Below are 27,559 nucleotides of genomic sequence, written 5' to 3'. Positions count from 1 at the left end.
GTTCTTCTTCTCCACGGTGAACGATGGAGTGAACGTAAACCACTTCAGCTGGAGGATCAGCACACTGAAAGAGATGAGACAAAGAGGAGAGGCTCAAAGGAAGATGCAAGGAGGACATGACATGAACAAAACTGACACCGACTGAACTGTGGTGGTTTGAGGCCTTTGGGGACCGATTTGAGGTTACTCACTTTGGCAGGTTCAAGAACAGCAGCTCCTCTTTGATCTTCTTAGCTCCGCACTGGCATTCGTAGTCCAACAGGCCGCCCTGCAGCAGGGAGCAGGAGGAACAGGTGCATTAGAGTTAAACTCTTTTACAGATGAATTCACATATTCGTGGGAGCAAGCCTGTTCACAGAATAGAGTCTAAACGAGCTCTTACTTTCAGACTCCAGCCCCGCCCTTCAGCAGCATCCTGCTGGCTGGCACAACCTTGCCATTGGCTGCTGCCAGGGACTCAACAGGTTAGAACAAAAATATAAATATTATATCTGAGTTCTTATGTGGACCCGCCTTCCAGGCAGAACCTCACCTTCCATCAATGTCCACAGGTTAGCGGCCCTCGCTCTGCTGGTCCTCCAAAGTGACGAAGACGCCTTCTGGTGTCTGGTGGCAGTGGTGGAAGCCATCATGCCTCAGGACTACTACACCAAGAATCTGGTGGCCTCTCAGGTCAGCAGACACACTCACCTGCTTGCCTGCTGTGATCTGTTTTAGTGATCAGTGAGGCTGATCTCTGTGAGTCTTTGTGCTCAGGCGGACCAGCGCGTGCTGAAGGACTTCATGGCGGAGAAGCTTCCTCGCCTGGCATCTCACTTTGAGGATCACAACATTGACGTCTCTCTGGTCACCTTCAACTGGTTCCTGGTGGTTTTTGTGGAGAGTCTGCCCAGCGACATCCTGATGCCTCTGTGGGACGCCTTCCTGTATGAGGGTACCAAGGTACCATACACCCGAACACACCATGACAGAAATGCAGACAACACTTGAATGCACCACAGTAGTGTCCATGGAAACAAAAATGATTTTGTTTTCACCTTTAGATGTCTTTATTTACATTTTAGGAGTAATAAGACATTGTTTACTAAGCATGGGGAACTGTCATGTGACATGAAATAGGAGTGGGAAAGCAGATCATTCTAGTAACGACCTCACAGTCTACCACAAGCAGCGTAAATCCAGACGATGAGCGGGACAATGGCTTTGGGCTTGTTTCTGCAATGTGACAAATGCAGCACAGCTTTTACATCGTTTGTCTCAGGAAATAAAATCACAGTTCAGACACAGAAATATATACCACACAGGGATAAATGCTGACAACAGCTTCAGCCACGTAGATCCAACCCAAAAGTTTAATTTAAACTTAAAGCTCAACTACCAAGTAAGTTAATATTATCTGGCAACTGAGGAACCAAGTGGCTTATTGGAAATCGATCAGAGCTGTAATGAGTAAAGGGCCCAACTGCACCACAACTGAAAGAGTAATTTTATGACTCACCTCCTCAAAGTTTCCAATTAATTGTGTGGCGTGAGTGTCCTGTTATGAAATGCGTGTCTGTGCTGCAGGTGATCTTCAGATACACTCTGGCTCTGTTCAAATACAAAGAGGACGACATCCTGAAGATTCACGACAGCGTGGAGATCTACCAGTACCTACGCTTCTTCACAAAGACCGTCTCCAATGCCAGGTACGCACTCGCCTCCACCCGCCTTAATCTACGAGCTGTTACACTCTCAGAAGTGTAGCGGATGTAGCTGTTGAATCTTTGAGCTTCAAACCCTTTTTACTGAAATTTTGTGAGAAGTTTAAATTTCCCTGATCACAGTAACAACGATTTAAAGATTTTTAAGTATCTGCAGCTCTCGGATACATGTGGTCCAGTCAGTCCAGTATTTCCTGCTCAAACTGCAGTACCTGAAGTATCAAGCAGCATAAAACAGAAACACTCAAGCTGATCAGTTTCCAGTTCCTCTGTGTTGGTGATCGAGTCCTTTCCACCTGCGTGTGTCCATGCAGGAAGCTGACCAGCATCGCCTTCAACGACATGAACCCATTCCCCAGCCGGCTGCTGAGGAACCGGCGAGTGCTCCACCTGGAGCGCCTGCAGGCGGAGCTGCGTGAGCTGGAGGAGCAGCACAAGGAGTTCATCACCGAGAGCGTCGTACGGAAAGACAAAGAGCTCGACGTCATGGTGAGCGAGGACGACGAGGATCTCTGATCACACGGGACGCTTCAGCTGCTCACTTTGAGACGACGATGAGTTTTCCATGAGTTCAAGAGAATTTTACTAAACCGGCTGTTAACTGGTTTCCTTCACACCAAACACAGGATTGTGTCAGGTTCACCATCTCTACTAACACTACAAGGAAACAGACGCATACAGATTTAACTGCATCACATCTCTGAAACAAGCTTGCAGTAAACAAATGTGTACTGTGTTCACGTGTGTAATAAGTCAGGCTGCAGAAATGTGCAGATGTATTTCAGTGAATTCATTTGGATTAATATGTGATAGCTTATTTATTTCATTGCATCTTTTGCTTTATACCTAAAAATGCGTGACATTTCTAAATGTAGTCACATCCCTATGAAACATGGTTGATTATCAGCTGTAGTCACAGCTGGTGATAAAGTAATTAAATGTCCAGCTATTCAAAAATAGGGCATTCTGCACAATGAGTACTTTTTGGTACTTGAAGTATATTTTGATGCTGATGCTTCAGGGCATTGTGCTGCATTGTCGAAGCTCTCTGGGCTTCCGGTTAGAACGACCTCACAGTGTTTTATTTTGATCTGGTGTAAAGTGCATTGTGCAGAAATGACAGCATGATAGTCACATGATAAAACTGACTTTTCTTTTTTTTTTTAATTTTACTGGGTGTGCATCTTGTTCAAATGTCTTTTTCAGCATTTGTACATAAATATTCTGTATATAAATATTTGATTTTCATTTATTTTACAGAGTCCTTTATTTTGTTTCACAAATATGACATTCATGTCAAATGACATCTGCAGACTTTATAATGACCAGCAGGGGGCAGTGTATTGCAGTCTATGAGAACATTTACTGAGACCTGTTTCATGCACTAGTTTCATGTCTCATTGAATCCAACATGATGTTGATTTTGTAAATTAAGGTCACATCTTCATCACATCTAATTTCAAAACACTGATCAATTTAAAAAAAAAATGAATTCCATACCAATTGCAGGAATAAAATAGGAATAAATAACAAACGAGAAATACATACAAAACAAGAGAAAGGCACACATGAGAGAACAGGTCACATGACAGCACAGCATTATCTACCCACAATTTGAACTAAATAACAGATAGCACAGGCAATGAAAACAAACGGAAATCAGAATAAATTTAAAAACTTTTATTGATGTTAACTTGAAGTGCTGAATTAGCCCTGTTGTCAGTTCAAATCACTTCAATCTATAGCGCACTTTAAGGTCTTTAGACCTTAAAAAGTAATACACTGCAAGGTAAGCTTGCAGCATCTTACTTTAAGGTCAACTGTGAAACTTTGTGGAAAGCCTGAGACAAGTTGATGAGTCAGTGAAGCGCACTTCCTTCTGATGACGGCTATACTGAGGTGAGTTTTTAAGCATATCCTGAACTTTATTCATTATTAGACTTCTGACACCTGGCAAATAAACTCTCACACGATATGAGAACATAACAGCAAAAAGCCAGTAGCTGGTACATGAATGGATAAAAATTGGATCCCTCTTAGATTGAATTGGTTGCCCTCTTATATTACGTTGTTTTGAACCTAACCGCATCCACTGAATGAATGCAGTTTTCAGGACAGTAAAAACAGAGAACTCTGATATACACAATTTCTGATTGCTGATAGTGTTTCTTAATGCAAAATGGGCTTCCATTTAAAATGCAATTGCTTTATGTTCGATCTTTAGTGAAGAAGGGTCATTTTTGATTCTGTGGACAAGGGATGCAAATGGAATGTGAAGGCAACAGGTAGTAGGGTGAATTAGGGTTTCGTGTGGTCTTCAGTGCATGAATTTTATTGCCACTTTATTTCAACTTTTTATTAATGTACTCAAAAGAAAAACAAGAACCACAAAGGAGATTCTTGTGATTCTTGTTTGTGCTATCTGTTTGTGAAAGAAAGCACATTTTACCACATCATACTGTGTTTGCTGCCATTTATTTTACTCGTCCTGCCTGAGTGTCTGGGCTGCGTTTGTCTGTGCACCTTTGTTCTGGCCTTCTGCTGATGGGTTTCACATGCTGGGCTTTCCCTCTTGGTCCACACCCAGCAGCCTGCTGCTGACCACACACAGCCTACAAACTTATCCATCCATGCATCCATCCATGCATGCATGGCCTGGTTATTGTTGAGTTATCACCTCCAGCTCCTTGCTCATAACCAGGTAGATACTGGGCTGGGCCTGATCTCTGAGCTCAATAACAATGACAAAAATGCCAAACACTTTACTCTTCATGGTAAAAAATGTTTATAATACAGTAAAAACTGGATGTAGCCAAAATCAGTGTTTTATATACAGTGTAAGTGAACAACATTGCTACACTGCTGGTGTTTGATTGATAGAGGCTTTCTTTATAAGAACTATGATATCATTTCTTTTGCTGATTAACAGTTTTTATATAATTTTTATATCATATATAGCTTTCAAGAAGCCAAAGATCACTGGACGAAAAGACTACAGACCTGTGGCTCTGACATCTGGTCAGGAAGTCTTTTGAGCGCCTGGTTCTCTCCTATCTTAAGACCCTCACGGCCCCCCTCCTGGACCCCCTGCAGTTTGCATACAGAGCCAACAGGTCTGTAGACGATGCCATCAACATGGCCCTACACTTTGTCCTGCAGAATCTATGCTAGGATCCTGTTTGTGGACTTCAGCTCTACCTTCAACACCATCCTTTCAGACCTTCTTCAAGGATTGCTTTCCCAGATGAATGTGCCTGATCCCATCTGCCGGTGGATCACTGACTTCCTGACGGACAGGAAGCAACCAGTGAGGCTGGGGAAGAATGTCTTGGACTCCCGGACCATCAGCACGAGCTCCCCTCAGGGCTGTGTTCTTTCTTCTATGCCCTTCTCCCTGTACACCAACTGCCGCACCTCCAACCACCAGTCTGTCAAATTAATTAAGCTTGCAGATGACACCACCATTATTGGACTCCTCTCAGACGGGGATAAGTCTGCCTACAGGATGGAGGCTGAACATCTGGTGTCCTGATGCAGCCGCAACAACCAGGTGCTGAATAAGTGTTATTTTCATTTACCACTGGCCCAAGTACATTTTTATTGGCTTGTGAACAAAGCTGTAGTTTTTGTATTTTTAAATATTAACGCAATTTAATTGAGACATTATTTATATTATTTCACTTTCAATGTGAAAAATGCTGTAAAAACGTTGAAAATAATGGTCACCCCTGTTCGCTGCAATGTAAAATAGTACAACTGCTGTCAGCCTTCATTAAGTTGCATCATTTAAACATTTGCATATTTTTATTCAACTTCTGCAGGATGCTTTGATGAAAGACTCCCTTTTCCCAAGTAGAGGCTTTACTAGAGGTCACAGGAACAGCGCTGCTGTTTTGGATGCGGAAAAATGTTGTCTTTCACTCTACCTGAGCTCAGTGTTTCAGTAAGGGCTCCGCCTCATTGTAGCTGACGCTGAAATGTTTGTGTGGGTTGCCATGACAACACCAGAAGTGCATCTGAGATCGTGTCCAAATTCATGGGCTGCATCCTCCTGAGGACTCGGTGTTCTGACAAAACGTCTTACTTTGGCAAAACGTCCTACCGTAAGTAGTTCATGCGTTCTCGGCGGCTCTAGTGACCCTCGAACTCTCGGCTAGCTATCGAGGTGGTGGATAACATACGTCTCCCCCACAAGAGCACGAACCTACAACTTTTCTACTACTGGTTTTACAAGGCGTACACGGTAAAAACATTATGCTGTTATTTGTTAAGCACTTGTGCATCTTGTGAAAAGAAATAAGTGGCTGAGATGGATGTCATATGTGCTATTGATATTATTTTACTCGTTTCTAGTTTTCACGGTGCTCCATGATTGTGAGAGGAATAAAAAAGAATTGTGGACATCAGTACGAAGCATGGATTCTTTTGACCAGAGTAGATACACTGGTCCCTTGAATATACTAATCTTTTTGAGGTGGGTGACTGTTCCTGTGTATTTACAGAAACAATGGTTGTGATAACCTCAGCTGTTTCAGAGGGTGACTGTTCGTTGCTTTGCGCACTTTTAAATCTGTATACAATGGTTTGTTCCCTTTTTGTGTTCTGAGGTTTAAACAAAGATGTACTAGATGTATTATACCGGTCCCTCGAATCTACAAATCTTTTAGATGTGGATGACTGTTCATTTTCATCTGTGTTTACAGAAACACTGGGTGTTGGAACCTCAGTAGTTTCTTTTTGGCTGACAGACTCTGGAGCTGTACAAGAGGAATAAAGAGCTGCAATGCTTTTGTGAACCTGACCTGGGAAGGGAGAGAAATATATTTTTGTTTTGTTTTTGTTTGTCTTCTTGTTTTATTTGATTCCTTGTGGGATTTGGATCCAACAAGTAAAGTATGCATATTATGCACACACACAAACACACATGCAGCTATTACCATTTCTTGTATTCTTGAATAAAGACATTGATCTGACACATTTAAAATGCAGCCAATTGTTTTTATTGTTATATTATTAAGAAAAAAGAAAAGGTGGGGTTGGGGGGATGTAAAGAAGAGCTTAAAGGAAAGGGCTAGAGGAGAGAAAACCCCAACAATTAGCAGGGCATTTTTTTACTTGGACAAATTGTTAATAAAGTTTCCATATCTGTAACAATGATGACAGTATAATTGTTTATAAACAATTATATTGACAATTATATGTGTTGGGGGAAAACTCTGTAAAAGATCCAGGAGAAATAAAGACACAATGAGACAAAGTTACTTTCTTTATCAAACGTGTACACGGGTGAGCTGCTAAGAACAACTCACACCATGCACAGTGGCTTGGTAATTTTTATAGGAAAGACAGTGAGAACAGGATAAGAAAATACAAAACAAATAAAATAAACAACTCCATATGTGGCGCTAGTCTCGTCAGCAGAGAGCTGGGAGAAGGCTGTGAGAGATAAAACAATCTAAAACAATATGTCCCAAAACAGTATGTCTTTGCTGAGAAAGTCTAAAAAGATAATTCTAAACTAATCTAACCATAGGCAAAGGGCAGACAAAAGGCATCTTTGTACATTTAAAAGAAGGTAAAGAAACATAGAATCATTTTTCCTGTAACATTCCCCCCTGTTTAACTTATTTTAAATGTATACAACAATTGTCTATGAAAATCATTTATTAAGTATGTTAGGCAATTTTTAATTTCCAAAATCTTCAAAATGTCATCATAGCAGAAATGGCAGTCATTTGGTCTAAAGAATAAAACAAAATAAAAAGAAAAACATAGTAAATGAAAATCATAGTAAATGAAATAACAAGTGGAATAAACAAGAAAAAATAATAAAACTAAAACTACAAAAAATAAAAGGATGAAAACTAAAATGAAAACTTCAAAAAATACAAGGATAAAAACCTTATATTTAAAATGATGCACACCTTAAATTGAAAACTTTATATGTAAAATAATGAAAACTTCATATTTAAAATGAAAACTTTATGTTTAAAACTGAAGACTTCAAAAAATAATAGCATGAAAACTTTATATTTAAAATGAAAAACTTTATGTTTAAAAGTCAAGACTTAAAAAAAAATAAAAGCATGAAAACTTGCATAACCTACTAATGTTTTAATCAGTGCATGATCACTTGACAAGTCATTTTTAATCACCACGTCATTTATTAGCAGCTAGTACAAGTTCTCCTCTAACAGAATTGCAACGGGATGTTGTTCTTCTTCAGGCACGGCAACATAAGCAGTCATTGTAGTTGTTATCATCTGTGAAATCATTACTCTTAGGCATGGCAACACACACAACACTAATATGAGCAGTGCTATCATGATGAGACCTAGAAGGAAAAATGGCTTTGCTACAGCAGCCAGCCATGAACCGCTGAACAGCCAGTCCAGCCAGCTTTGTGCTGTAGCTGCTCCAGGTGTGTGTTCAGTGACATATTTTTGCAGAGCGGTCAAATTCTGCAAAGCTTCATAAATGTCTCCTCCAGTTTCGTATCCATCAGGGATAAAAGTGCAACATGTTTCCCCGATCAGCTTGCAAACTCCTCCTTGTGATGCTGTTAGCAGGTCTAGTGTCAGTCTGTTCTGCAGCACCATCGTTCTGATGGCCTGCTGTTCTCCTGCTAAGGCGGTTCCCAGGGTCTTAGTTAAGTTGATGTGTCGTAGCAGAGCATATCGGTTGATTTCCACGTGATCCCGCACCTCGGCAACTCCAATGCCGGGGATCAAGCTCTGTAAGAATTTCACTCCTCCTCCCCAGATGCGAAACTCTCCCGGCACTCCAGTGTCCACGGTAATGCCGAAAGAATTGGGGGAGGCGATGTCCACTTCACGTCTCTGCCGGCTGCTTGGGTGATGTGCAACACTTTGCATGAAGAAAACGTGATCTGATAATTCCACCAGGGCGCACAGACCTCCCCAACCTTCAGGGAGTGACAGATAAGCCTTGTTGCCACATAGGAAGTACCAGTCAGCCAAAACTCTGGTTCCTCTGCTGCTGGGTGCCGTCCGTGCACATCCTGTCTGGTACTGAGTCTTTGTTTGTAGTGGCATTCGGTAGCTGTAGTCAGAGCGACAGTTGAGGCTCATCAGTGTCGCGTTACTGGCACAGGTTTCGTTGAGTGAACAGTCCATACACTTCCTCTCGTTCCTTGGTGGGCAGAAAGTGTATATGTATTTGCATAGCAGTCAGTTTTATTATTCAAGTAAGCTGTAGTGTTCATAAACTGCCACCAGAAATTAGTGGCATAGCCATGGGGAAACTTGGTGTACTTTCCTTTGTCATACAGTGTCTGCCTTTTCTCCATGTAGCGTGACTTGTTGTCCCTCATGGAAGCAAAGGTGAAGAGCCCGGCCATGGTCAGGGCCGCTGCAGTTGATAAGAGCCACCACCTCATGACGACGGAACACACCCTCCTGTCGCGAGTAGACCCCCCGGCCAGGAAAGCTGACCCCTCCACCGGGCGAGATCACAACAAGTAGGCACGCCTGCCGTCAGCTGTGTTTAGATGGCTTCACTGACTCGCCTGCAGTGACTCTGATGGACCCAGGATGGTCGTTCCGCAATTTTGCAAGCGGTCGGTGTAGTGAGGAGGACTTGGTATGGCCCCTCCCACCTGGGTGTGCTCCAGTTTTTCCTTTGGAGCACCTTGATCAGAACCCAGTCACCGGGCTTTAGTCTGCAAGACACTGGAGAAACATCATCAGGTTGTTGATTATGTACAATGATCTCTTTGTTTTCTAACAGCTTAGACATCCATTCTGCTAATGTGTTTTCTCTGATTGCTTTGTCTATTGGTTGACTGGTGATCGGCAGTGGGAACGGCCTGCCATGAATGATTTCAAATGGAGTTAGTTTATGGGAGCCTTGTGTTAAGCGCATCCACATTTTCACTAAACCCAAACATTCAGGCCACGGCCTTCCTGTTTCTGCCATGCATTTCCTGAGCCTTTGTTTTATAGTGCCGTTAGTTCTCTCTACAAGGCCTGCGCTCTGAGGGTGATAAGCACAGTGGTGTTTTATGCTGAAACCGAGTGCTTCAGAGACCTTAGTGATGACATCATTTACAAAATGAGTGCCGTTGTCTGATCGTATCAAAGCTGGGATGCCATATGTGGGTATGAAGTGATTGCACAGGCACTTTGCTACTGAAATTGCATCTGCCTTTTTCACTGGATAGATTTCTGGCCACTTTGAGAATACATCTATAACCACTAGGGTGTATTTTTACCCTTGGCATTCATTTAGCTCAATAAAGTCCATATGAATTGTGTGAAAAGGATGAGGTGGAGTTGGAAAACGGCCTCTTTGTGGTCGCAGGTTACCCTGAGCATTATATTTTTGACACGTCATGCACGTTCTGACAAATTGTTTTGCTGAAGTTTCAAAATTTACAGTGTAAAAATGAGAGTTGACAATACAGGTCATTCCCCCCGATGACAAATGCGTACAGCCATGAGTCACTAATGCCGCCATCTTGTGGAGCGATTTTGGCAACACTGGCTTGCCATAACACATCATTAAATCGTTTGTCAGAACTGCACCGTGTTTTAGCCATTTTGCCTGCTCTGCTGTGCTCGCTGCTTTTTGTTCACTTTGCAACACATCCAGTGGAATCTGATGTGTGTTTACTGCCATCAATGTCATGTTTGTCTTTTGTGCCGCCTGTTTTGCGGCTCTGTCAGCAAAATTGTTGCCTGTAGTAATAAAAGAGCTATCAGTTTTGTGTGCTGCACATTTACACAATGCGAGTTGTTGTGGTAAATTTATTACAGTCAGCAGGCGTTGTAAGAGGCTTGCATGCTGGACTGGTTTACCGGTTGATGTAATCATTCCTCTGTTTTGCCAGAGCTTTGCGAAATGATGCACAGCAGAGAAAACATACTGGCTGTCTGTATGTATGTTTGTATTTAGCTTTCGCGTATCACAGCTATCAGCTCAGCGCTCTGTGCAGAACATGAAGAAGAAAATGGTTTTGCTTCCATTATTTTACTATCTGTGGTTACTGCGTAACCTACACAATTTCGGCCTGTGCTGTAAAGTCAAATGCTGTTCTCCTAGCTTCCACACTTGCTGATCATAAGGTGGATCTGGGCCTGGAGTTTGTTTAAATCTCAGAATGTTGTGATACTCGGTCGGTTTCTGGCACTCAGGTGTAATACCAGAAAAGAATGGCATGACTGCTATCTTAAGTTTTGTCAGAGCGTCTCTACCTAGCAAATTTACTGGACACAACGGGTCATATATGAATTTAATAAAGCACCTGCGGCCACTTGCTGTGTGTACTAGTTCTAAAAGGGCAGTTAATTGTTGTACAGTTGTGTGGCCTGAAGCTGACTTTACAACTAATTTGTCCTCTACTCCTACAATCTCGTGGGAAGTGACCTTCCTCTCCATGGTTCTAGCAGGCGTTGTCTCTATGTTATCTGCTGTTTCTGCGTGGCTGTCTGCAGCCTTAGTGTTTGTGACTTTGCTCGCCTCTCTGTTCCTGATAGCCACCTGTGGATTAGTGTTTTAGTCTATTGTCAACAGTCAGCCTTATTTTGAAGTTACAGAAAGCTTCTTCTTTTTTGTTCGTCTTGGTCTGGGAGAATAGATGCAACACTACATTTTCACTTAAGGCAGTTTTGAATAATTTCTAGTTTTTCAAACAATTCATGGATCTCACACATTTCAAACTTTGAAGTTAGGGTTGTTTCCCATTTATACATATATATATTTAACTTTGCATTGCTCACAGCTCATAGCTCACAGCTCTAAACCTAGGCATTTTTCAATCATATGCCTAATCACTATGTGTCACTGTGATTCTCAAGTATTGTCACAAGTTCGTTTAAATTCGTTTCCAAAACCAACAAAATAATCAAACAAAAACAAAAAACATAAACGTGTCAGGACACAAAAGAAAAAAGAAAAATGCTGCCACCCGAACAAGGCAGAAGTCTGCATATGTTGGCTTGTAATAGCATGCAGCTTGTAACATGGTAGACTAATGTGCCTGTGTTAATTCAGCTCCATATTATTGTGTGAAGTTGCACTGGGTTGGGAGTGGTTTTGTGTGTGTCACATTTTTGGTGAGCCAATGGCTGGAATGAGGTTGGACTAATTAGAGGCAGGTGTACTTGATTGCACTGATACACTGGTCTACTTATAGCCCACACTACAACCACTGCTGTTTTGTTTTGTCTCTCTGTGCAGGTATGTAATGTGATGAAATCAGATATGATTGGGATGGATTGGTTTTGCGCTATGAATTTTATATTAAGTGTGTCGTTTTGTCTCTTGATATATTTTTTGTCAATAAATTATCTTTTAGAATTTTATTGACTGACATCTTTTTGCCCACGACTGAGACGGTTGGTCAGACCTAGAGTCTTTCTTTGGGTGTGTTACAGCAGCTTCTGCTCTAAAAGAAACAAATAAATAAAAAGAAAAGAAAATGTGGAACATGCTCATCAGCTTAGCAGTGTCTACATATTTAATTCAGCTTCTCAATCCTGTAGTTTTAGCTGTTGTCTACAGGGTTTTGCTTATTGGTTGTTATTATAGGTGTGCTCTATATCTCAGCAATGTGTCAGTCTAGGATGATAGGTTTCAAGCTGGTCAAGTGCCTCTATGCACTTCATTAGTTTAGTTATTCTCCGTATTGTCTTCATCTCACATGTCATTACACTGAGTTTCAGCAAACCTTAAGCTTGATGCAGACTACTGCTTAACAATTATTCACCACACATCATAACAGATTAAGGTGCCTCTTCATATTAATATTGTCATTGTTAATATTATCCTCTTTGTCTTATATGACAGCAATAGCATATTATAATATTTTAGCAGTGTGTACCACTATAGTACTACTGAGCCAATTTGATAGTTAGGATCATCTTATTCAGCAAACAGATAATTTTGAATTCATCCAATCAGCGGTCACATTTGTTCTCTCTGTTGCATGGCGGACCAGGCAGTTCTATTATAATGTATTAATTATATTTTATTTTGTATCCATCAAGGGCTTCAGATGACCTGCAGAATCATCCTTTTCCCAGGGTGGAGACAGTTACCTTTTCACACACTGTCCTTGGCTGAACAGTGACACAGCCTTAATATACCTTATTTATGTTATTAAAATATTTTCGTGTGAATTATTTGCTTTATATTCATTTTATACATGCTGGGCATGGTCATCATGCCAACTGTGTTTCATTGTTAATATCACTTTACAGGTTGTTGTCCTTGCTATTATTAATGTCAAATACTCTAAAGATCATTTCTACTGTAATTTTCCCTTTGTTCATCTTTATTTCGCACTTTTTATATTTATATCTACTCAGTGGGGTCTGTTTTCAACCCTTTTAAACTACTTCAAACTACTGTGATCTCTAGTTTTCACTTAATAAGGGATTATTAAGTTCTTCCTGATATGGGTGGTGCTGCAGATGCGGCTGCAGGAGTGAGGGATGGTTTACTAAAAGGATTGTGGGAACTGCACAGTGTCTCGTCTTCTGGTTTTACTAAACTGGCAGTTGAGTTCTGTTCTTCTGACTGTTTATATTTTGTTTTCTTAAATCTCTCAGTTTACAGACACTGTTTTTGTCCGGCGTCTGGACTTTTCTTTTCTCACCACTGCTCGTCAGCAGGAGTGAGTTTTAATTTCACTTGCTTGATTACCCATCTTATTTATGTATTTACTTATTTTTGTTTAAGTAATATATACACAATACAGCTGCTATCACCTTCGCTGGTATTAGAGACGAGAGTGGTTGCTCACACGCCCTTCTACTTTCGGACTATTTCCAAAAGCGGTGTGAACTTTACGAGACGGAACTCGACCGTTCTCTCAACTCACCAGCACGTCAGTGAACAGCAGTAAAAGAAAAACACAGTAGGAGCAGCTCAGTCTCTTATTGGACCGTGAAAATTCAGCTTGCTCCATTAATTAAAACAATACACACACACACATTCACATTCACAGCTTCGACGCGCGCGACCGGAACCCTTATAATAAGGGGAGCTCCCAGAGCTACTTACTCCCTAGACCCAGTCTAGACCCAGCTGGGGGAGCTACCCAGAGCTCCAAAGCTACCAGTCGACGAGCTTCCAAAGCTTCCAGTCGACGAGCTCCCAGAGCTACCAGTCGACGAGCTACTTCCGCTATTTTAAATTCCCTGAATTTAAAATACGTTTTTACGCAAGATTGTGTCAGTGTGTCTGTATCTACCTGGTCGGTGTCGCCGGGTCTGGTCCACCTCGATCGGGTCCCACCACCGTGGGTCGCTTTCTAAGACGTTGGCCAAGACCCGAATTTAACGCTCTTGGTCTTTTTCCACACACCTGGTGTGTGGGCTGTCGACAGGCGAACAACGTGGACTGGTCACGGAGATGGGACACGATGGAGGTGATCCGGCTGTCGAAGGACCAAGAAATGTTGGGGGAAAACTCTGTAAAAGATCCAGGAGAAATAAAGACACAATGAGACAAAGTTACTTTCTTTATCAAACGTGTACACGGGTGAGCTGCTAAGAACAACTCACACCATGCACAGTGGCTTGGTAATTTTTATAGGAAAGACAGTGAGAACAGGATAAGAAAATACAAAACAAATAAAATAAACAACTCCATATGTGGCGCTAGTCTCGTCAGCAGAGAGCTGGGAGAAGGCTGTGAGAGATAAAACAATCTAAAACAATATGTCCCAAAACAGTATGTCTTTGCTGAGAAAGTCTAAAAAGATAATTCTAAACTAATCTAACCATAGGCAAAGGGCAGACAAAAGGCATCTTTGTACATTTAAAAGAAGGTAAAGAAACATAGAATCATTTTTCCTGTAACAATATGTGTCCAGTATGTTGGCTCATTTTCTTTTACTTTTTGCATTTGAAAATAAAAGTTGGGCTGATTTTGACACCATTACAAGAAGTGTTGTTAATGATTCTTTTTGAATTAAAATCAGGTTACCACAAATTGTTTTTTAATTTAATTTCATTTGAAATGTTTGTCAGTGGGTAAACAATTCGTAATGCAAAGTCAGAAACATCGAGTTATTCTTGTACTGCATGCTTGCAATAAATAAGTTGTCCTAACAGTCAGTCAAAGGAGCTTGGAAAGAAAAGCGTCTGGACTTCTTTGAGTTGAAGTGACTGATATATATATTTTTTGTCTGTTTGTTTTGTTGGTTTTTGTTTTTTGCCCTTTATCACCATTCCTCTTCCCTGCTGTTTTTCTTTCCCTCTTTCTTTCTCCCCTTTCTTTCCCCCAGTCATGTCTGTCCTATGTGTAGCAAGTGAAAATAAAATAAACAATAAAAACAAAGGTGAATCAAATAGACCAATACGGCAAGGCCGGGATGGTCCATTTGGTAAAGTAAATCCGTTAGTTATATTTAACATAATGTTAAATGGTAACATTCTGTTTACAATGTTACCATTTTACATTGTGTTAAATGGTAACATTCTGTTTACAATGTTACCATTTCACATTATGTTAAATGGTAACATTCTGTTTACAATGTTACCATTTCACATTGTGTTAAATGGTAACATTCTGTTTACAATGTTACCATTTCACATTGTGTTAAATGGTAACATTCTGTTTACAATGTTACCATTTCACATTGTGTTAAATGGTAACATTCTGTTTACAATGTTAACATTTTACATTGTGTTAAATGGTAACATTCTGTTTACAATGTTACCATTTCACATTGTGTTAAATGGTAACATTCTGTTTACAATGTTACCATTTTACATTATGTTAAATTGTCAGTAGGCCTGGTACCGGAACCGGTACTGGACCCCCTTTTACTTTCAGCCATCAGAAGAGGGTACACTGTGGTCATAACAATACTCAGACTGTAGCATTTAAAGGTCCCAAAGTGTACCAGGAAAATATCCCCCGCACGATTACACCAGCAGCCTGAATTGTGAATGTCAGGGAGGATGGATCCATGCTTTCATGTTGTTCACTCCAGGCTGATATAAAAATGATATAACTAATACTACTTCTACTAATAATGACAATAACAACAAAATAATAATAATAGTGTCAACAATACCAGTAATAATAATAACAATAACAACATAAACAACAACATTACTACTACTAATAATAAAGATAAACAAATGTATTAAAAAATTAATAATGATAATAATAATAATAAAACTGATCATAACAGTAACAATATCAATCATAACAACAACAGTACTAACAACAATAATAACAATAACAATGAAGGTGTTGCTGCAGATCTGAGTCCCGACTCTGCTGCCTTTCTAGTGCGGCAAAGAAAGTAAGAAATAGAAAAAGAAAAACACAAATAAACTGAGTGTGAGGGTTTTTCTACAAGTTACACTGAATATTTGCACAGACATGCTGACTGTTTGCTGGGAGACGTCACCTGTCTTTTATAGAATAGCAGGTAAGCTGTTCTCTGCCGCTGCTCACACACAGACTCACACGTGGTCTGGCAGACCAACTCGTCATCGTACGTGAGCCGGCTGTCTGTGACGTCGTCTCTTCCGCTCATCTGGTGAACGCCGTCACAGACGTAATGTCCTGAGAGGAGAAGGCGCACTTATTAACGTCTCATAAACTTTCAAAGCTGACCTGCATTCAGCACATGTGTCTGAAAGCACCCACTCACCGCTGTAAGCTGAGGAGCCCAAACGACTGATCACGCTGACCAACAAATAGCGAGCAGTTTACTGGGAGAGGGCAGCGGCACCACCCGTTAGCTTAGAAATGGGCTCCATCCATACTTGAAATGAACGGTGTGCCTTTTCCCTTACCTCTTCAGTAAAGGCTGTGTCCTGGCTGATCACCAGCTGCTGTGTCAGAACAATGGGGCTGTTCTTCTTCTCCACGGTGAACGATGGAGTGAACGTAAACCACTTCAGCTGGAGGATCAGCACACTGAAAGAGATGAGACAAAGAGGAGAGGCTCAAAGGAAGACGCAAGGAGGACATGACATGAACAAAACTGACACCGACTGAACTGTGGTGGTTTGAGGCCTTTGGGGACCGATTTGAGGTTACTCACTTTGGCAGGTTCAAGAACAACAGCTCCTCTTTGATCTTCTTAGCTCCGCACTGGCATTCGTAGTCCAACAGGCCGCCCTGCAGCAGGGAGCAGGAGGAACAGGTGCATTAGAGTTAAACTCTTTTACAGATGAATTCACATATTCGTGGGAGCAAGCCTGTTCACAGAATAGAGTCTAAACGAGCTCTTACTTTCAGACTCCAGCCCCGCCCTTCAGCAGCATCCTGCTGGCTGGCACAACCTTGCCATTGGCTGCTGCCAGGGACTCAACAGGTTAGAACAAAAATATAAATATTATATCTGAGTTCTTATGTGGACCCGCCTTCCAGACACAACGTCACCTTCCATGAATGTCCACAGGTTAGCGGCCCTCGCTCTGCTGGTCCTCCAAAGTAAGAAAAAATGAGAAAAAATAAGGAGCAGACCAAGCAAAAGAGGGTATTTAAAGAGACAGTGCTCTTAAGGTGCATTTTTGGCGAGTTTTATTATCTAAATGTTATTGTGTCACTTTCTTATGAGGCTTCAGTGAACTGAAAAAGCTTCTGGGATGAGAAGCGAAACGTCTTCAAAAAAGTTAAAGAAGTCCGGTTGCTTTTTTCCCCCAAGCTCCTTAGAGTTCTCTGAAAATGGTCAGGTAGAAGGACTGGACTGAAAATGAGTAAAAAAGCAGCCAAAGCCCAAGGAAGTTGAAAGACTGGAAACTATTGCTGAGGTCATGTCAGTGTAAAAAGTTACCTACAAGTCTGGCACCTTGGAAGCAAAACATAAAGAAATAAGGTGTAAGGCCAAATGTTTGGTCCTGCAGCCAACCGGACCATGAAATATAGAGCACAGGTGAACAAAGTGAGGCAGCAGTTTGCTGATTTCCACCTTGTGCCTTTCATGTTGATCAGCTTAGTAGTTTGCCAGCTTTCTAGCTGTTAAAGACTTTTGGCGAGAGGTTATTCATATTTGAACTCTAATTGAACCCCTCTTTTTTACTGTTTTTTTGTTTGTTTGTTTTTGGGGGTTTTTGTTGTCTTAGATGGCCTGACTCAGCAGGTGGGGGCAGTTTCTGAGTTTACCTTCGTTCAAACAGTGCAGAAATGGTTTCGCTATGCTCCAGACCGGATGGGTGGTGCAGGACGCCCGATATCCAGCCCCGTCATGGAGTAAACTAAAAACAGTAAATAATACATTTAACAAACAAGCAAGCTCTAAATTTAAGCGGAGAGACTGCAGACATAGCCGCACCATTCCAGGGATTTTTGGTTAGCATGAGGGGTCTAGCCAGGACCCTTACTGGATACTGGGTGGGAATCGAACGTGCGACTCCAAAGATATGTAGTATTACCACTACACTATCCAGCTGCGCTACACTATCCAACAAAAAAAGTTTTTAGAAAATTTGATAAAGTCTGATGCTTAATATTGTAGGGATATTAATCTCCCTATGATATTAATACGGATTAAAATTGTAACATTATGTTTACAATGTTACAATTTTACATTATGTTAAATTGTAACATAATGCTTAACAGATAATGGTTATCCTCTTTTTATATCATACATCATTGTCTCTGTAGGAGGGTCTGGAGCACCCCCTGCTGAGCCGCTGGGCTCAGTACCTTGCAGGCAGGTCCGACGATGACTTCATCATCTCACCTGAGCTCAAAATTCTGGTGCGTGAAGGCGTCCCTCGGGAGTATCGGCAGAGTGTGGCGCTGTTTGGTCCGAGCCAGAACTTTGACAAGCCAAGAGTGCCACACGCAACGCTATCAGCAGGTACAGCTGTAGAGAGAGAGAGTGTGTTGAAATAAGAAGAGAAAATTCTCTCAATTATGGAGACAGTCAAATGGTTTATTTATGTTTGATGTGTGCTTTACATTTGTGTGGCTGTTAATAAAGTTAGCGCGCTCTAGGGGGCGTATGCGTTCATCAAAAAATGGCCGAAGGCTGATGTGTGATTATTCCTCCCAAAATGTCGTTGATGAAGTTAGCTATGCACGTTAGATTTTACTGCGCATTTTCATACCTCTGCCAACAGGTTATGGGCCCAGGAAGCTAAGAAGTTTTCCAAAAGAGTCCATGTCGTTTTGCCACCGAGAGAAACGCCGCGACGTACTGCGCACTCGGTGAGGATTAGCATACCATGCTAGCGCCATGAGCCGACGAGCCGCTGAGTCAAATAGCCGTTGGGCTCGGCTAGTTTTTGATGGGGATGAAAAGAATTACGAACTATGGGAGACGAAATTTTTGGGCCACCTTCGTCTGCAAGGTTTAAGAGACATTATTTTGAAGCAGCCTACCGACGCGGAGGGAGAAGAAGAGAGAGCAAAGAATGCAGAGGCCTACGCGGAGCTGATCCAGTTTCTGGATGACAAAAGTTTGTCTCTTGTTATGCGAGAAGCAGCGGATGATGGACGGAAGGCGCTGGGGATTCTAAGAAACTATTATGCAGGTAAAGGAAAGCCTCGTATAATTAGCCTGTACACAGAACTCACTTCGCTCCAAAAGTGAGAGTGTGACTGAGTATGTGATACGAGCAGAGACAATAATCACAGCCCTGAGGAATGCTGGTGAAACTTTGAGTGATGGGCTATTGGTAGCAATGGTTTTGAAGGGACTGCCAGAATCGTTCAAACCGTTTGCTATCCATGTCACACAAAGTGAAGTTGAAGTGACTTTTGCTGAATTTAAAACTAAACTGCGAAGCTTTGAAGACACAGAGAAAATGCGCGCCGCAGCGTCAGATGACAACATCATGAAAGCACGTGCACGACCGAGCGACAATCCCACGTTTGAAAAATCGAATGACCGTGGGGCCGGCAACGCAGACATAGTGTGTTTCAGATGCGGACTAAAGGGACACAAAGCCAGGACGTGTCAGCGCAAGCAGTGGTGTAGCGAGCACCACCCATCGGGACTCAACATGCAGACGGAAACGGCGGCAAGACAATGCACGGAAAGTTTCCGAGGAGTGGGGTAGCAAAGACTACGCATTCCGGGTAAGCAGCGAGGGTGCAGCGTTCCAGTCAGAGCATGGCATCAACAAAAAGGGTCTGATGGTGGACACAGGGGCAACTTCGCATATTGTTACAGATATAACGAAGTTCAGGAGATTCGACGACAGTTTCCAGCCCAAGTCACACTACGTAGAGTTGGCTGACGGCACCAAGTGCACTGGAGTTGCAGAGCAAAGAGGGGAGGCAGAGTTTTGCTTGATGGACAGCAGGGGGCAGTGCCACAAAACAACCTTGAAACAGGCACTGTACATCCCATCGTATCCACAAGACATCTTCTCTGTGAAAGCAGCTACCTCAAATGGAGCAACTATGATCTTCAAGCAAGGAAAAGACACCCTGCGACACAAAGACGGTACAAGGTTCCCAATATATGAGTACAACAGACTGTACTACCTACAAACAGTAAACACTGAAGGTAAAGACCAGTGTAAGGGTTGCTATGACATGCAAACATGGCATGAAATTCTTGGTCACTGTAATTATGATGACATTCAGAAATTACAGGGGGTTGTTGATGGTATGGCAATCAAAGGAAAAACAGACAAATCTGTCTTGCATTGTGAAGTGTGCACACAGGGAAAGTTTGTTCAAACTAGAAACAGGGACCCTGATGCACGAGCCAAAACCGCCTTAGAGCTGGTACACACAGATCTAGCTGGTCCAGTAGACTCAGAGTCCAGAGATGGATATAGATTTGCACTATCATTCACTGATGACTATTCCAGTGCAGTGTTTGTGTATTTTCTGAAAAATAAGAGTGACACAGCAAAAGCAACACAGAAGTTTTTGGCTGATACAGCCCCGTATGGGCAAGTTAAATGTATCAGGTCTGACAATGGAACAGAGTTTATGGGAAATGAGTATCAGGCACTCCTTAGCAAAAATGGAATCAGGCATGAGACCTCAGCACCATACTCACCACACCAAAATGGTACTGCAGAACGCAATTGGCGTACTCTTTTTGATATGGCCAGGTGTATGTTAATAGAGAAACAGTTACCTAAAGAGTTGTGGACTTACGCAGTGCAAACAGCAGCTGTAGTGAGGAATAGATGTTTTAACAGACGCACAGAACCGACACCATATTTAATGCTGACAGGAAGAAGGCCAAACCTTTCCAGGATGCAGACATTTGGGTCAGTGTGTTATGCCTACAGGCAGAACAAGAGAAAACTAGACTCAAGGTGTGAGAAAGGAATTTTTGTTGGATATGACAAGAACGGTCCAGCTTATATGGTCTACTACCCGGGCAGTGGGAAAGTACAGAAGCATAGACTGGTGAAGTTTGAGACTAAAACAAGAGTAGAGAGACAAACACAGACTGACAAGGTGCCAGATGATGAGGGTGACTTTGAGACACCAAACAGGTTCACCAAGACCAGAGAACAGACTGATGTGAGTACAGAACACACAGATACTCAGGAACAGATCCCAGTAAGCATGTCTGAGATGAGCAGCCAGTCACAGGAGAATGAACTCGACTGCGAGGCTGCAAGGTATCCTTCCAGAGTGAGAAAGAGGCCTGGGTATTTAAGTGAATATGTTACTGATAAGGAGGATTGTGATCAAGTACTTACAAACATGGATTATTGTTACAGAGCAATGTGTAACATTCCCCAAACATTCAAGGAAGCAATAACTTCATCTAACTCAGAGAAATGGGTCAGTGCAATGGATGAAGAGATGCAATCACTAAGAGAAAATGACACATTTACCTTAACCACTTTGCCTGAGGGTAAGAAGACAGTGGGGGGTAGATGGGTGTACGCAGTCAAAAACAATGTTGATGGATCTGAGAAGTACAAGGCACGTTATGTTGCTAAAGGATATAGTCAGAGGATAGGTGTGGATTATGAAGAAACATTTTCCCCTACTGCTAACCTGACTAGTATCAGAGTGTTGATGCAAAAGGCAGCACAAGAAAACATGCTTTTACACCAGATGGATGTTAAAGCTGCCTATCTTCATGCACCAATAGATTGTGAGGTATTCATGGAACAACCTGAGGGTTATGAGGTAAAATCCGACACAAATGAAAAACTGGTGTGCAAGTTGAAAAAGTCGCTATATGGGCTAAAACAATCAGGCCGGAATTGGAACAAGTTGTTGCATGAATATCTGAGTGAGAACGACTTTGTGCAAAACCCCGCTGACCATTGTGTTTACACAAAAATGACAGAAAATAAGAAGGTGATTCTGATTGTATGGGTAGATGACCTGATCATTGCTGCTAGTGATGAAAGTGAACTAACTGTTGTGAAGAAAATGCTTGCAGCAAAATTCAAAATGAAGGATTTGGGTAAACTGAGACATTTCATTGGTATAGATTTTGACCAGAGTGATAACTGTGTAAAAATGTCACAAAAACAATATGTGGAAAAAATACTTGAAAGATTCAACATGCAGGATTGTAAAGAAAGACAGACACCTTGTGAGCAAAAACTGAACTATGCTGATGATGCAGAAAAGATGAGTGATGTCAAAAGGTACAGAGAGGCAGTTGGTAGTCTGATCTATTTGGCTACATGCACAAGACCGGACTTGAGTTTTATAGTCAGTAAACTTTCACAGTACTTTACTGAGCCAACTGAAGACAAATGGACTACAGTAAAACATGTACTGAGGTATCTGAAAGGGACAACCGAGAAAGAACTGTGTTACAGGAAATGTGACAACAAAGAACTGAGGTTGTGGGCATACAGCGATGCTGATTGGGCAGCTGATGTAACAGACAGACGGAGTACAACTGGTTATTGCATAAGCTTGTCTGTAGATGGTCCTTTAATCTCATGGAAAACCAAAAGACAACCTACTGTTGCATTATCTACCTGTGAAGCGGAGTACATGGCTTTAGCTGCGACCCTACAAGAAGTTTTGTACCTAATGCAACTGTTACAAGGTATTGATGGACAAAAATATGCACCGCCAAAAGTTCATGAAGATAATCAGGGTGCAATTGCGTTGGCGAAGAATCCTGTGACGAGACAGAGATGTAAACATGTTGACATAAAGTACAACTTTGTGAGATCAACTGTGAGTGCAGGAAAAATAACTCTGGATTATTGTTCAACAGAAGAGATGGTTGCAGATGTAATGACAAAGCCTGCAACAAAAGTTAAGCTGTTCAAGTTTGAGAAGTTTATGTTTGGGCATTAACATGGTATACAAACATGTATACAGTACTGAGGAAGAAACCTTTTGTTTGTTGTTTTTTTTGTTTACTTAAGAGCATCATAATATGAGAGCAAGTGGGGGTGTTGAAATAAGAAGAGAAAATGCTCTCAATTATGGAGACAGTCAAATGGTTTATTTATGTTTGATGTGTGCTTTACATTTGTGTGGCTGTTAATAAAGTTAGCGCGCTCTAGGGGGCGTATGCGTTCATCAAAAAATGGCCGAAGGCTGATGTGTGATTATTCCTCCCAAAATGTCGTTGATGAAGTTAGCTATGCACGTTAGATTTTACTGCGCATTTTCATACCTCTGCCAACAGAGTGCTTTATCCGCACCTGAGCACAGGTGGCTCCTCCTCCTTCCTGTTGGGAATGCTGGCGAGCACTCAGTAATCCTGTTCTGTTTCCAGCTGTGTGAGAAGAGTCGGACAGCTCCTAATCCTGCCTCCAGGCAGGTCCAGCTGGACCTTCACCGAACCCTGACGACCAATCAGCACTTCTCCTCGCTGTCCAGCCCCGCCCTCCAGCAGCTCCGCCGCATCCTTCTGGCCTTCTCCGGGCATAACCCTGCCATTGGCTACTGCCAGGTACTCAGCAGGTCAGAACAAAAGTATAAATTTTATATCTGAGTTCTTATGTGGACCCGCCTTCCAGGCAGAACCTCACCTTCCATCAATGTCCACAGGTTAGCGGCCCTCGCTCTGCTGGTCCTCCAAAGTGACGAAGACGCCTTCTGGTGTCTGGTGGCAGTGGTGGAAGCCATCATGCCTCAGGACTACTACACCAAGAATCTGGTGGCCTCTCAGGTCAGCAGACACACTCACCTGCTTGCCTGCTGTGATCTGTTTTAGTGATCAGTGAGGCTGATCTCTGTGAGTCTTTGTGCTCAGGCGGACCAGCGCGTGCTGAAGGACTTCATGGCGGAGAAGCTTCCTCGCCTGGCATCTCACTTTGAGGATCACAACATTGACGTCTCTCTGGTCACCTTCAACTGGTTCCTGGTGGTTTTTGTGGAGAGTCTGCCCAGCGACATCCTGATGCCTCTGTGGGACGCCTTCCTGTATGAGGGTACCAAGGTACCATACACCCGAACACACCATGACAGAAATGCAGACAACACTTGAATGCACCACAGTAGTGTCCATGGAAACAAAAATGATTTTGTTTTCACCTTTAGATGTCTTTATTTACATTTTAGGAGTAATAAGACATTGTTTACTAAGCATGGGGAACTGTCATGTGACATGAAATAGGAGTGGGAAAGCAGATCATTCTAGTAACGACCTCACAGTCTACCACAAGCAGCGTAAATCCAGACGATGAGCGGGACAATGGCTTTGGGCTTGTTTCTGCAATGTGACAAATGCAGCACAGCTTTTACATCGTTTGTCTCAGGAAATAAAATCACAGTTCAGACACAGAAATATATACCACACAGGGATAAATGCTGACAACAGCTTCAGCCACGTAGATCCAACCCAAAAGTTTAATTTAAACTTAAAGCTCAACTACCAAGTAAGTTAATATTATCTGGCAACTGAGGAACCAAGTGGCTTATTGGAAATCGATCAGAGCTGTAATGAGTAAAGGGCCCAACTGCACCACAACTGAAAGAGTAATTTTATGACTCACCTCCTCAAAGTTTCCAATTAATTGTGTGGCGTGAGTGTCCTGTTATGAAATGCGTGTCTGTGCTGCAGGTGATCTTCAGATACACTCTGGCTCTGTTCAAATACAAAGAGGACGACATCCTGAAGATTCACGACAGCGTGGAGATCTACCAGTACCTACGCTTCTTCACAAAGACCGTCTCCAATGCCAGGTACGCACTCGCCTCCACCCGCCTTAATCTACGAGCTGTTACACTCTCAGAAGTGTAGCGGATGTAGCTGTTGAATCTTTGAGCTTCAAACCCTTTTTACTGAAATTTTGTGAGAAGTTTAAATTTCCCTGATCACAGTAACAACGATTTAAAGATTTTTAAGTATCTGCAGCTCTCGGATACATGTGGTCCAGTCAGTCCAGTATTTCCTGCTCAAACTGCAGTACCTGAAGTATCAAGCAGCATAAAACAGAAACACTCAAGCTGATCAGTTTCCAGTTCCTCTGTGTTGGTGATCGAGTCCTTTCCACCTGCGTGTGTCCATGCAGGAAGCTGACCAGCATCGCCTTCAACGACATGAACCCATTCCCCAGCCGGCTGCTGAGGAACCGGCGAGTGCTCCACCTGGAGCGCCTGCAGGCGGAGCTGCGTGAGCTGGAGGAGCAGCACAAGGAGTTCATCACCGAGAGCGTCGTACGGAAAGACAAAGAGCTCGACGTCATGGTGAGCGAGGACGACGAGGACCTCTGATCACACGGGACGCTTCAGCTGCTCACTTCGAGACGACGATGAGTTTTCCATGAGTTCAAGAGAATTTCACTAAACCGGCTGTTAACTGGTTTCCTTCACACCAAACACAGGATTGTGTCAGGTTCACCATCTCTACTAACACTACAAGGAAACAGACGCATACAGATTTAACTGCATCACATCTCTGAAACAAGCTTGCAGTAAACAAATGTGTACTGTGTTCACGTGTGTAATAAGTCAGGCTGCAGAAATGTGCAGATGTATTTCAGTGAATTCATTTGGATTAATATGTGATAGCTTATTTATTTCATTGCATCTTTTGCTTTATACCTAAAAATGCGTGACATTTCTAAATGTAGTCACATCCCTATGAAACATGGTTTATTATCAGCTGTAGTCACAGCTGGTGATAAAGTAATTAAATGTCCAGCTATTCAAAAATAGGGCATTCTGCACAATGAGTACTTTTTGGTACTTGAAGTATATTTTGATGCTGATGCTTCAGGGCATTGTGCTGCATTGTCGAAGCTCTCTGGGCTTCCGGTTAGAACGACCTCACAGTGTTTTATTTTGATCTGGTGTAAAGTGCATTGTGCAGAAATGACAGCATGATAGTCACATGATAAAACTGACTTTTCTTTTTTTTTTTAATTTTACTGGGTGTGCATCTTGTTCAAATGTCTTTTTCAGCATTTGTACATAAATATTCTGTATATAAATATTTGATTTTCATTTATTTTACAGAGTCCTTTATTTTGTTTCACAAATATGACATTCATGTCAAATGACATCTGCAGACTTTATAATGACCAGCAGGGGGCAGTGTATTGCAGTCTATGAGAACATTTACTGAGACCTGTTTCATGCACTAGTTTCATGTCTCATTGAATCCAACATGATGTTGATTTTGTAAATTAAGGTCACATGTTCATCACATCTAATTTCAAAACACTGATCAATTAAAAAAAAATGAATTCCATACCAATTGCAGGAATAAAATAGGAATAAATAACAAACGAGAAATACATACAAAACAAGAGAAAGGCACACATGAGAGAACAGGTCACATGACAGCACAGCATTATCTACCCACAATTTGAACTAAATAACAGATAGCACAGGCAATGAAAACAAACGGAAATCAGAATAAATTTAAAAACTTTTATTGATGTTAACTTGAAGTGCTGAATTAGCCCTGTTGTCAGTTCAAATCACTTCAATCTATAGCGCACTTTAAGGTCTTTAGACCTTAAAAAGTAATACACTGCAAGGTAAGCTTGCAGCATCTTACTTTAAGGTCAACTGTGAAACTTTGTGGAAAGCCTGAGACAAGTTGATGAGTCAGTGAAGCGCACTTCCTTCTGATGACGGCTATACTGAGGTGAGTTTTTAAGCATATCCTGAACTTTATTCATTATTAGACTTCTGACACCTGGCAAATAAACTCTCACGCGATATGAGAACATAACAGCAAAAAGCCAGTAGCTGGTACATGAATGGATAAAAATTGGATCCCTCTTAGATTGAATTGGTTGCCCTCTTATATTACGTTGTTTTGAACCTAACCGCATCCACTGAATTAATGCAGTTTTCAGGACAGTAAAAACAGAGAACTCTGATATACACAATTTCTGATTGCTGATAGTGTTTCTTAATGCAAAATGGGCTTCCATTTAAAATGCAATTGCTTTATGTTCGATCTTTAGTGAAGAAGGGTCATTTTTGATTCTGTGGACAAGGGATGCAAATGGAATGTGAAGGCAACAGGTAGTAGGGTGAATTAGGGTTTCGTGTGGTCTTCAGTGCATGAATTTTATTGCCACTTTATTTCAACTTTTTATTAATGTACTCAAAAGAAAAACAAGAACCACAAAGGAGATTCTTGTGATTCTTGTTTGTGCTATCTGTTTGTGAAAGAAAGCACATTTTACCACATCATACTGTGTTTGCTGCCATTTATTTTACTCGTCCTGCCTGAGTGTCTGGGCTGCGTTTGTCTGTGCACCTTTGTTCTGGCCTTCTGCTGATGGGTTTCACATGCTGGGCTTTCCCTCTTGGTCCACACCCAGCAGCCTGCTGCTGACCACACACAGCCTACAAACTGATCCATCCATGCATCCATCCATGCATGCATGCATGGCCTGGTTATTGTTGAGTTATCACCTCCAGCTCCTTGCTCATAACCAGGTAGATACTGGGCTGGGCCTGATCTCTGAGCTCAATAACAATGACAAAAATGCCAAACACTTTACTCTTCATGGTAAAAAATGTTTATAATACAGTAAAAACTG

The 27,559-nt window shown here is 41.9% G+C and overlaps 3 protein-coding genes and 1 long non-coding RNA gene across 9 annotated transcripts; 2 read left to right on the top strand and 2 right to left on the bottom strand.

Annotated features, from left to right (window-relative positions):
• Window positions 1-501: 501 nt before the first annotated feature.
• On the top strand, window positions 502-2,219 carry LOC146676986 (TBC1 domain family member 2A-like). Its single transcript, XM_085380813.1, has 4 exons — window positions 502-672; window positions 757-942; window positions 1,567-1,688; window positions 2,018-2,219. Exons 1-4 carry the CDS (start codon window positions 502-504, stop codon window positions 2,217-2,219), a joined length of 681 nt encoding a protein of 226 aa, XP_085236939.1.
• A 5,485-nt stretch (window positions 2,220-7,704) lies between these two features.
• On the bottom strand, window positions 7,705-9,016 carry LOC146676985 (syncytin-A-like). Its single transcript, XM_085380788.1, has one exon. The coding sequence runs from the start codon at window positions 8,837-8,839 to the stop codon at window positions 7,877-7,879; it is 963 nt and encodes a 320-aa protein (XP_085236914.1). The 5' UTR covers window positions 8,840-9,016; the 3' UTR covers window positions 7,705-7,876.
• Window positions 9,017-16,246: 7,230 nt separating this feature from the next.
• Window positions 16,247-18,878, bottom strand: LOC146676984 (uncharacterized). Of its 2 annotated transcripts, XR_014913126.1 has the most exons (6): window positions 18,752-18,878; window positions 18,382-18,507; window positions 17,802-17,893; window positions 16,929-17,122; window positions 16,738-16,814; window positions 16,247-16,610 (listed from the first exon to the last, which is right to left on the bottom strand). It is a non-coding gene; the product is annotated as an uncharacterized LOC146676984 (long non-coding RNA). The 2 variants fall into 2 exon arrangements; XR_014913125.1 differs by having other exon boundaries at window positions 16,738-17,122.
• A 162-nt stretch (window positions 18,879-19,040) lies between these two features.
• Window positions 19,041-26,187, top strand: LOC146676983 (TBC1 domain family member 2A-like). 5 transcript variants are annotated; one of them, XM_085417359.1, is made up of 6 exons: window positions 19,041-19,177; window positions 23,326-23,513; window positions 23,601-23,721; window positions 23,806-23,991; window positions 24,616-24,737; window positions 25,067-26,186. In XM_085417359.1, the coding sequence occupies exons 1-6, from the start codon at window positions 19,172-19,174 to the stop codon at window positions 25,266-25,268; spliced, it is 825 nt and encodes a 274-aa protein (XP_085273485.1). In that variant the 5' UTR covers window positions 19,041-19,171; the 3' UTR covers window positions 25,269-26,186. The 5 variants fall into 5 exon arrangements, with proteins under 5 accessions (XP_085273485.1, XP_085273501.1, XP_085273495.1 ...); XM_085417375.1 differs by lacking the exon at window positions 19,041-19,177 and adding an exon at window positions 19,555-20,157 and having other exon boundaries at window positions 23,326-23,502; window positions 25,067-26,184; XM_085417369.1 differs by lacking the exon at window positions 19,041-19,177 and adding an exon at window positions 19,555-20,157 and having other exon boundaries at window positions 25,067-26,184.
• The last annotated feature ends 1,372 nt before the right edge of the window (window positions 26,188-27,559 follow it).

Source organism: Rhamphochromis longiceps, linkage group LG2, assembly GCF_057381845.1.
Source record: "Rhamphochromis longiceps isolate RC_006_pf linkage group LG2, R_longiceps_female_GT1.1, whole genome shotgun sequence".
NCBI classification, from domain to species: domain Eukaryota; kingdom Metazoa; phylum Chordata; class Actinopteri; order Cichliformes; family Cichlidae; genus Rhamphochromis; species Rhamphochromis longiceps.
This window is presented reverse-complemented; position numbering and strand designations above follow the sequence as displayed.

What these genes read in the sequence shown, in the direction of transcription:
- LOC146676986 (XM_085380813.1), top strand. Translation starts at nt 502, where the DNA reads ATGTGGACCCGCCTTCCAGGCAGAACCTCACCTTCCATCAATGTCCAC. An exon ending in AGAATCTGGTGGCCTCTCAG is followed by an intron (nt 673 to 756) that starts GTCAGCAGACAC and finishes CTTTGTGCTCAG; the next exon opens with GCGGACCAGCGCGTGCTGAA. An exon ending in TCCTGTATGAGGGTACCAAG is followed by an intron (nt 943 to 1,566) that starts GTACCATACACC and finishes TCTGTGCTGCAG; the next exon opens with GTGATCTTCAGATACACTCT.
- LOC146676985 (XM_085380788.1), bottom strand. Translation starts at nt 8,839, where the DNA reads ATGGACTGTTCACTCAACGAAACCTGTGCCAGTAACGCGACACTGATG.
- LOC146676983 (XM_085417353.1), top strand. Translation starts at nt 23,170, where the DNA reads ATGTCGTTGATGAAGTTAGCTATGCACGTTAGATTTTACTGCGCATTT. An exon ending in TACTGCCAGGTACTCAGCAG is followed by an intron (nt 23,514 to 23,600) that starts GTCAGAACAAAA and finishes CAATGTCCACAG; the next exon opens with GTTAGCGGCCCTCGCTCTGC. An exon ending in AAGACCGTCTCCAATGCCAG is followed by an intron (nt 24,738 to 25,066) that starts GTACGCACTCGC and finishes GTGTCCATGCAG; the next exon opens with GAAGCTGACCAGCATCGCCT.